Source organism: Marmota marmota, unplaced genomic scaffold (assembly GCF_001458135.2).
Source record: "Marmota marmota marmota unplaced genomic scaffold, marMar, whole genome shotgun sequence".
In the NCBI taxonomy this organism is placed as follows: Eukaryota; Metazoa; Chordata; class Mammalia; order Rodentia; family Sciuridae; genus Marmota; species Marmota marmota.
The window spans coordinates 13,787,548-13,798,670 of NW_025999900.1; the positions used below are offsets into that span (position 1 = coordinate 13,787,548).

Genomic DNA, 11,123 nt, shown 5'->3' on the forward strand with positions numbered 1-11,123 from the left:
ACAAGAATAGAACCTGTGCTTATTTGTGACTGGTCTTTCAGCTTGTGTAGCAGGGAAAATATGAATGCCATGCAGAGAATGTTTTTCTATTTTGTTCTTTCATCTTACACTTTGTGTTCTATCGAATCCCTCAGAGACTATTCTTGTGCCATAGCAACACCTGCTGGGAGAGGGAAGTTGGAACAGCCACAACTGTTGCCTGCCAAACCTGTTTTCCTGATTGAATGGCACTGCATGTCCTCCATCCTCCAGTACCAAACCTTCAGAGTTGCTACCTCCAGGATCCTGCCTCTCCCCATATGTTTCAAATAACTAACAATACCATTCTAATAAGGTTTCCCAACTCTATGAAAAACAAGCATTGTGCATGTGTGTGTATGAATGTACATTTCCCCTTAGAGTATCCAGATGCAAATGCTGTGGTATTTTAACCTCATGTTTGTTTTCAATGTGGGCTTTCTTCCTGCTCTGTTGCTAGATCTGTAAAATATTGTCAATCCTATTTTGTTAGCATCTTTTGGTTTATTATGGGTGAGGTACTTACAAGTGTGTGTTGGTGCAAAAATAAAAGGCAATTCTTATTTACAGAATATAATAAGAGATGTATTTATGCTAATTTATATCATGGACAGAAAGAGTAGGCATACCATCTGGTATGAAGGCATTTTTATAAATAAGTGCTTGTTTTATATGTAATTTACCCATAGGACTCTCAGTTATGAAGTTTTTACAAGATGAGTCCACATGGACATTCTATTATAGAACAAACAAGTCTTTCTTTAATTGCTAAATGAAGAAAGTCATAGAACAAACAAATTGCTCAATACTACCAAACGATTCCATCTTTTAGAATACTATCTTTATCTCCTTGTGTCACTGCTATTACCAGAAAAAAACTGTAGTAGGAATGTTAACATTATAGAAATATTTTTGTGTGAATTTTTTAAATTAAAAATTGAGAAGTAAAAAATGATCTTGAAATTTGTGCTTAATAATTAAGCTTTGGATAATCAAAAGGTAATCACTCACCAATAGTTTTCTTACTTTGATTGCTTAGTAACTCTGGTGTTCCATCTATCATTCAAGAATTTGTTAAATTAGCTCATCACACAGTGTGGAAGCTACTGTAGAAATAGAAAGACTTGGGTGCTGACATCGGCATGCTTTAGTATATATGGAAGGAATTTTACACTTCAACATGGCTTTAATAGAATACATTGGACATCCTGTAATTCATAGACATGGATGCAGAAATCAGGAAAGACTACATATTTCAGAAAGCTTAAACTGAGCCTAAAGAATGGAGGAGAATCATTGAATGGTTATGGTAAGATCAAACCCATTTCTGTTTAGAAGGAAGAAAAGTGAGCTGTTGAGAATGAACCAATTGTGTTAAACAGATTGGACGTCCTCCCTCAACTGAATAGAGAGCTTTTTTGTAGAAATTCTAAGCTGTATCAAGAATTGGCAGGTAAGATAGAAAACAAGCACTGTAATTTATACCTTCAATACTAGAAAATGCGGAACTAATCTAAATATGCCAATGATAGACTGATATGATTTTTATGAAAGATCGGTTCAGAAATGGTAAGCATTGCTTTTTTTTTTTTTCCCTTTTTCTCTTTGGAGGCAAATATGAGCTAATAAGTGAGGGTCCCTTAGCATTTTTCACCCTGAATATCTTCCCAGCTCACTTTATTTATGCTGTTTTCATTGATACATAATTATTAATCTGACTAAAAGTAGATCAAGTTTCTTTTTCAAAAATTATTATCAACTTTTGGATCTGTATTAGATTTAAGCTGAAGGAAATTCTTGAATTTGCCTTATATTATCATATGAATATTTTTCAATGGCTATTGAATGTGATCTTATAAATTAGGGGCTTTAAGGCAATTAATCCTAATTTAGAGTGGAATGTTCAAATCAGCTGTGAGGTATGTGGTGATTAGAATATTTTCAATATTTATGTATGGAGATTTTAAAATAGAAGTTACAATAATGACATTTTGCTCTTTACACTGAGTAGGTTTTCTTGATTAAGAAAGGAATTAGAGGAGCTACAACAAGCATGCTGATAGTTTTATTTTACCCTACAGTCCATTATGAGATGTCATTACTGCTATTCCTTTGACAATCGTTGTAACTGCTAAGTATTTTAGTTTCATGTAAAATGACTTTATGACTTATCAAACCTCAAACTCTGACTATACCCAAGTGTGTATCTTAGGCATCTAAAACTAACCTGAAAGATGCCAGTAAATAAGAGATTGAGAACTGCTGACAGACCCCAAGAAATCACCCACATGTGATACAGTATCTTTTCTCCAAAACTAGAAAATCTTCAATGAGAATGTTTTTTACCTTGACATCTTGGTCAGTAGATCACTAAGAATGAAATTCACAGTACAGGAAATTCAGGGTATAGTAAAATTTTTAAACCTACCTATGGTTTTTGAAGAAAACACACATATGCACAAATACGCATTAGATTTTGTTCATTTGGAGTGGTTATATCTACAAATTGATTATTTGCTTCTTCTTTTTTTTAAAAAAAAAATTGCTTATATCTGTCCAAAATGTGAATTCTGGAACTTTGGCCTTTAATGGTCATTTGCATAAACCCATAATTTTCTTGAAATTTTATTTGTATTTTTAGTATAGATTTTCATTCCACTTTAACACACACACACATAATATATACTAACACACACATACATATATATATACACACATATATATATATATATATTAACAATTTTCCCCAAAATCCAAGTATAATTGGATTAGTGCCATACTTAGATTTCTTAAAGAATGAGTTCTGGTTGACTTGATGGGGAAAAATTCTACTTATTACTTAGCTTTTTAAAAATTACAATTTGTTTTAAACTACAATTTTGCTTTCATATTTACTATTAAAAGTAAGCTAGAAATGTTAATATATTTTATATTATCTATTTATTTTGTTGGTTCTTGGGAGTTGAACTCAAAGGTACATTATCACTAAACTACATCCCCTGTCCTGTTTATTTTTTTATTTTCAGACAGGTCTCACTAAGTTACCCAGATTTTCCTTGAACTTGAGATCCTCCTAACTCATCCTCCTAAGTAGCTGAGATTAGTGGTGTGCTCCACCTTACCTGGAAAACGCCAATATACTTTAAATCAATAACTGAATAAGCATATTCTCCTGTCTTTGTTTAGCAGTGTGGTATTTTCTCACATAGTTCAAATAAATTAAGCTTCCCCCAACATTTTTTCAGTAAGGAAAATGAAACAGTCATTTTCCAAGTAAAGACTAAAGATTTAATTTCCTCAGCTTTCTTCTCAATGAGGAAATGAAAATATTTTCCTTCTCTTTGCTTGTTCTATTTTACAGTCTGCGATACAATGGAAAAGTTGACAGAAAACCAATTTGTTCAAATTGCCTATTTTTTATGTTTGGAAGGAGAAACTGGTTTAATATCATGTTTTTCAAGTTTCTCTGATTGCAGGACCTCCTACAGTAACATTTCAGACAAGAAAAATCAAAGCAAGGGCTATCTAGACTATATGTCAGAAAAAATACCTATATTTTTATTTGATGGGACTTTTTTCTAGCAAGGACATTATGAGGAAGTGTGGACCTCATGAGGTGAAGACATTTCACATTTGTGCTTAATTTGGTAATGTTTTCATTGTGAGACAACATTTTAAAAATAAAAACCTAAACCATTCTTAGTAAAATTAAATGACATGTCCTCAAATGGCCTTTTCCTCCTTTTTTAAAAAATTCATTTCAGAGCTTGTGTATACACATCTTGAAGTGAAAGAAGATGTAAAAAGACACTGAAAGAGTCCTCTTCTGACTCTGCTCTCTCACACCCCACAAATCTCAAGAGCCGAACCACAATTCTAACTTAGTAGTATATTCCATGACTCTGCCACTTACTTGCATTATTAATTGGAGAATTATTATATTGTAATATTGTCACTTTTGTTCTAAATTGCGTATAATGTTTATTTATTGTGTTTACTTCTGGTATCTCTTTACACCTTTTTACCCTTTACTTTCCCTCTCCCTTTTTCCCCACTTCGTGATTTCACACTTATCTGTGCCAGGCAGTATAGCCAGGCACCAGGGTTAGGCACTAAAGTAAGAGACTCTGTACCCTCAAGGGGCTGTCTTGCCAGACAGAGATACATGGGAGAAAATACAGAGGAGGGCTGCAGATGCAGGTTAAAGCATTATACAACTCTTACTGTAACATGGGAAGCACTGTGAATGACTAGGTCAGCCTAGGGGAGGGCAGTTTCCACAGTAGTAGGGACATTTTAACTTGGTTTCCACACTTGGGAGACTGGGAGGCAGCAAGGGCCAGAACTACTTTTTCATGAGCACTGGATTAACTAGGCAGTGAAACTTGAAGTCAATGAGTGTTATTAGGAGTGAGCCACGGAGGAGGAGCGTCTCTGACACTTGATCCTCAGAATGTCATTTCCAGATGGATATATTTGTGTAACTAAACAACAAAGTTTTTATTGAACGAGTTTTGGGAAATAGATCAAGTTAATAGTTAAGGTTTCTCTACTTCTTGGGGCCTGAAATATGCCAATATGCATTGCGCGTATTATAGAAATTGAAAAATGAAGGAAAATATATAAATAAAATAAAATTTATCAACAATACTGCATTTAAATAATACTACTCTCAGTGTTTTAGTATAGTTTCTTCTAGAATTCTTTTCCTCTAGATATTTTCCCATGTATATCTTCTTATCTTTCCAGAGTCAGTGCCCAGCTACCTTACTGTACTAATTTATATATTAGGTACAAATTTTTCTACTAAGTTTCTATTATGTGAGAGATGTATGCTAAATGCTGATAATATAAAGATGAAGGATATATATTCTCTCCTTCATGAAGCTCCCTGCTAACATTCACTGGTATATTTTCTTTAAAATCTTTCTACTATATAGATATTTGAGATTTAGAATATGATGTTATGGGATACATATAGATAGTGAAGTGGTTATTACAGTGAAGCAAATTAACATGTCTGTTATCTTACAAACTGTGTGTGTTTGTGTGTGTACATTTGTATGTGTAGAAGAGGATGGGGGAAACAGCTAAAACCTGCTTATATAACATGTAAGAATTATATACCACTGTTCATACTGCAGGAAAACATGTTTTGCTCAATATTAGCAGTTATAGCTATTCATACTATTCACTAAAATGCTCTTTTCATTTAATATAAGCATCTTTATCAATAAATAGAAGTCTATTACATCATCATTTAAAAAGGCTCTGTCATATTCTATTATGTAACTGTTCCATGAATTGTTTAAGAAATCCATTAGGCTGTTTTCAGGGTGTTTTATTATTATTAAAGCAGTGTTATGATGAGCACTCTCACAGAGGTTTGTAGTCTTCATAGTGACATGGACAAAATTGCATTTATGATGATAAAGTTTATGAGGGGGTAGCAGGAGACCTAGAAGAATGAGACTGGTGACAGATACTACTTAGGGGATTGTCACAAGAAAGAAAAATAATTTCTACTGAGAAATCTGCTCATGTACATGAAAAATAGGCAGGTATGACAATATACATTTTTAAAAATAAAGAAATAGTTTGATGTCTGTTTGGAAGTGGTAGACAAGAAGATATGTTGAAACAAAGAAAACTGTGCTTTTTAATCAGCAAATGTGATGTGTTGACAATTAACTATTAACCAAGTTAAGAAATAAATGGTGATTTATTTTGAAGATTTGAAAGACTTAAGGAATATAAAAATAGATTGCAATCATAGGCTGGAAGAGGCTTGAGGTGAAACTTAAAATATGTATTATCAACACAAAAATCAGATAAAAATCCATGAGACCATGAACATTTGTAAGATCTCCCAATGGGAAACTTAGGATAATAATGGAGAGTTTAGTGTAGAATTTTAGCAAGTAGAAAATTTATTGTGTATAGGGGGGAAAAAGCCTATTAAAACCTTTGGTAAATTTTAAGTTCTTTTGAGCAAGAGAGTTGTTCAAAAGAGAGTTGTGGAGAAAGGTTTAACTTTGATTTGAAGATTTAAAGTCGTATAGAAGAAATATTAAAGCATATTTTAGTTAGGTTTGCTATTCAGTAAAACCTGTGCTAATTTGTTAATTTGTACAAAATTCTGCATATTAGTTATGAAGATTTAAGCTGAGGCATAAATTTCTGTGACTTTAATTAGGGAAAAATTATCTAAATAAATGAATAACAAAAAAATTGCAAAGGGAATTTTTGAACTATTTACATGAAAATCTTTTAAAATTTAAAACTAGTTGAGAATAGATTTTTGTTATTTTAATTATGTTTAAATATTCATCTTATTAAGTCAGGAAATAATTATTTCCAAATGTCATCATTTCTTTCATGACCATTTTAATAATTTGTTCCAATAATCAGAACATCAGTAAACTTGAGGCTCATGCCCAGAGTGCAAATTCATAGTTCCAAAACTGGATAAATCAATACTGAGAGTAGTTATTCTTGGCCAATAGTCATGTGACTTGCTTTTGGACCTGATGTAGATTAAAAATTTCAAGAGCTAACACTGTTAAAAAGTCTTTTAATTTATAATATCCTTTTCATTTAATTTCTAGAATTTTATCAACATTTGGGTATTTATATAGGTTGGTATATAAAAATAGATAGTTTTCTGAATATGTGTCAAATATTCCCTCACATTTCTGTATTTATCCTCTTTTATTTCCCCTAAGAAAATCACCAAGAAATGGACAAGGATTTTTTCCAATGCTAACTTTTAAGTTGTTAATTCCAGACACCATCATTTCTTGGAGCCTACTGCAGGAGTCATGTCTACTTGGTTATCTGCTCTGAATTGAACTGGATTTATGTTCTGTTTAAATCAAACTATTTATGATCTCTTCTTCTCAATATTCTCATTAAATTATAAAATAAAATATTTTGTCTTTAAGACTATTAAGGGAATTAGACAAACATGTAGAATATCTGTCTGTGCCTAGAATATAATACGGGCATAATAAATGCTAATCCTGTGTAACAATCATGAAGGATGAATAAATACTGTGGTTCTATCCCAAACATATTACTACAAAATGCTGCTTAGATTTGCATAATTGCTTTGGGTTCACTTTAAAAAGAACGCATTATTTAACTAAATTACTAATTATTTATATCTATAAGATTATAAGTTTTAAGAAATCATTTAAGTTTTTAAAATGTAACCATTTATAAACATTTTTTAATGTCAGTTTGTACAATGTATATATCTCCTTTAAGGAGATAGTAGTTACTGTTTCCAACTTTCTAAATTCTAAGGTGCTATACATCCTGTAACTAGTTTTTCTTAACTTGAAATAAATGAAAGATTTAAATGAAAATATTTCAATAGTAAGATAACTTTGGTATCCCTTTAGACTTGTATGTAGTTTTCGGTATAAGTTGGAAAATAACTGTAAGCCTATTTTTTTGTTTGTTTTGTTTTGTCTCTATCTGTAATCTGAAGCAAAGTAATACTAGATAGGAGAATGAAATGCTTTTCTTTTAATGCATATGCTATATAACTCCCAAAAAGAAGCATATAACATAAATTAGAAGGACAAAAGTATTCACGTTTTGGGTTATTTTTATTTCTAGCATTCTATTTTGCTCATGATTTTTGATGGATAATCTTATATAAACCTGCATGAATGTATATACAAATATATAAAAAACTTAAAAATCTTCTAATGAAATAAGTGATAATAGAAAAATCATTATGTAGTACTTCCCTCATATTATTTCATATTTTTTCACTAAGTCTTAACATGCATATACTGAAACACAGCAATTTCCAATAAAATAAATTTAATTTTCCCTAAATATGTTCAGCAATGTCAGAAATTAACTTAAAAAATTCTGATTTTTTTTTATTCTTTCAGATATATTTTGAAAACTTATTTAAAATTAGTTTCATAGAAATACTGGCAATATAATGGCAAATTATTCATATTCACATGATTTTGTAATATTTTAAAGTAGCATCATATGAAATTCAAATGTTAAAAAATGAAAATTCTAAAGTGGTACATACGATGGATTATTAAAGAGTAAGAATATGATCTATTCAGTTCCATTCCTTTTCCACAGCAAAAAAAATATTGTTAATCTTAGCAACAGTTTTTAAACCAGAGTCAAAACTCTTTTTCATTTTTCTAGGATTTGCACTTATGTTGATTCCCAAATCTAGGCAGGTGAATCCTACCCTGAATAAGCAGGATCACTCTTCTATGAAAAATAGATATAAAATACCCAGCTAATGACTGAAAGTCATTGAGTGGATTTATTTTCTTATATTGACCATTTTCCAACTTACTACCTTATTTTTTGTGGTAATGTTTTAAGCCTTCTTTTGGGGAATGTTAAACAAAAATAATTTAGAATCATTTTAAGTGAGGGTGTTCCATTATTCCAAAGCTCTCTCTATTGTTTGTGACCCGAATTGTCACATTTCTTCAACAAGCAAAAATTGTTTCCTTATTATTTTCTGTGCCTGGATATGTTTTACAAGTTTATACTAACCTTGAAAAATTTTCTTTTTCCCATTTCAAGTTCCACCCAATCTGACTGTTCCACAGGAAAAATCACCTTTGGTCACCAGAGAAGGAGACACAATAGAACTGCAATGTCAAGTCACTGGAAAACCTAAACCCATCATCCTTTGGTCTAGAGCAGATAAAGAAGTTGCAATGCCTGATGGGTCAATGCAAATGGAGAGTTATGATGGAACACTGAGGATTGTGAATGTGTCTAGGGAAATGTCAGGAATGTACAGATGTCAGACCAGCCAGTACAATGGATTCAATGTGAAGCCAAGAGAAGCCTTGGTGCAGCTCATTGTTCAGTGTAAGTAATTTCCCTTTCTATGTGTTTCAGTTTGGGGATAAGGGAAGAAATGATACTGTCCATCTATGGGTAAAAGGAAGTAAACTTTGAAATTGGATTAGGAGGAAATATTTCTACCTCATTGCTACCAATTTTGTAGTGTTCCCTTAATATGCTTACTACTTAGCTATCAGAAAAGAGTTGTATTTTTTGTGTATGTGATGATTGCAATGGTATTATGTGGTTGGTTGTTGCCAAAGGATCACAAAACTATTGGTGCTGGGTATACTGGTACATACCTGTAATCCCTACAGTTTGGGAGGCTGAAGCCTCCCATGTGGGCTTTATATTTCCTCTTAAGAGAATCGCAAGTTCAAACCCAGCCTCAGCAACTTATTGAGGCCCTAAGCAATTCAGCAAAACCCTGTCTCTAAATAAATATATTAAAAAAGGATTGGAGATGTGGCTCAACTGTTAACACCCCTGGGTTCAATCCCTGGTACCCAACAAAAACAAATATTTAAAAAAACACACACCAGATGCAATGAGGCAATGTGAAGACTGAAAATAATGGCTAATTCGGGTTATGATACTCTTATTTTCACAGTTTATGTTTCTACTTCAGGCAATTGAATGTCCTTTGCCCAAATTATCCTCTTATTTTAAGGAGTCCCTTACCTTAAATTGTGGAGACCTAATCATTGAAATGCTTTGTTTGCATATCAGAAGTTGTAGCAGTAGATTACATAATTACCTGGGAATATGGAGATAATTCAGGGAGCTCTTAGGTGCTGAATCTCTGCTTGATTTAACCTAACAAGTGTTTAATTGTGAAAGTTGAATAAGATAATTTTTAAACTGTTTTGATTGAAATCTCAATTATAGTTCTGGCAAAAATATGATAGACATATGGGCTTTATACTTCCTCTTAAGAGAAACTAAAATCCATAAATTTAAGAGCTAATAAAAATATAGTGATGTTACCATTATTACTGGTGTTGACAAAATGTAAAATTCAGCACAAGACATTAGAATTCAATCCTACAATAGTGGATGATAGGAGTCACTGCACAGTTGCCTCTATTGTGTCAGGGATGAAACTGATAAAAGACAGTAAGAGACACAGGCAAAGTTTAGTTCTTTTAATGTAGGTAAAGAGGTATAATTTTTCTGTATCCCAAATGGACTTCATAGAGCAGGGGTGTAAACCAGCAGCATTCCTCTGAGAGGCAAGCCTCACTGCCTTGCCCACAAAGGTGACCTTTCCAGCTCCAGGTGAGGATGTCATCAAGTCCTTCAGGACACTCCCTTTTATGTCCTTCCAACTCTTCTGAAGAATCTGGACATTTGTCTAAGTATTTGCGAAGTACAAACAACTGGTAACCATCCTAGAATATTCCTGAGTGAATCAGAGGTTCATGATCCAGGACTGTGATCCCTGCCAAAATGACCAGAATCCAGGCCTACCTAAGGACAACTGATTCTTGCCAAACTAATAATGCAGGAATCCTGTAATGCTTTATAAATGAAAAATATTTTTATAGTGATTTTTTAAATATGAAAATGATATGCTTCAACTAATTTGGATAGCTATAACATATGTAAGAAATATTGATATGAGATAAAAGTTATTTTATACATACATTCACATACATGTGCATGCATACTTACATGTGTGTTTATATCATCCTCAGAAATTAGTTCCATCATTATATCTCACAGGCTATGTTTTACATATTTTGTATTCCCAGGATAATATATTTTACATTATAGCTCTCCAGTAAGCTTGTTGAACAAAGGTATGTTTAGATAAAAACAGAATAAGATTATCATATATATGTGTGTGTGTATACAAATATATACATATAAAACACATATGTAAATAAATAAAATTTTGCTTCTTGCATATCTTTTTAAATGTGTTTTCTGTGTATCTGAGAACTTCTCACATGCAGTTTGATGTGTAAGAGCCCAAGTGTATTGAGGAAGAATATGTCAAATTATTTTTACTCTTGCTGGGTACAGTAGTGCCCGCCTGTAACCCCAGCAACTTGGGAGGTTGAGACAGGAAGATCACAATTTCAAAGTCAACTTTAGCAACAAGGTCAGAGGCAACTTTGAGAGACCCTGTCTCAAAATTAAAAAATAAATAAATAAAAAGAACTGGAAATGTGGCTTAGTGCTAAAGTACTCCAGGTTCAATCCCTAGTACCAAAAAAAAAAAAAAAAAAAAAAAAAAAAAAAAAAAAAAA

The 11,123-nt window shown here is 32.2% G+C and overlaps 1 protein-coding gene across 1 annotated transcript in view; it reads left to right on the top strand.

Annotated features, from left to right (window-relative positions):
* The window catches only part of Mdga2 (MAM domain containing glycosylphosphatidylinositol anchor 2), a 260,412-nt gene that overhangs the window by 79,989 nt on the left and 169,300 nt on the right, over positions 1-11,123 (top strand). The window contains exon 4 of the mRNA XM_048798622.1: positions 8,599-8,892. Within this exon, the coding sequence (XP_048654579.1) occupies positions 8,599-8,892 (294 nt within the window). The remainder of the gene's footprint in view (positions 1-8,598; positions 8,893-11,123) is intronic.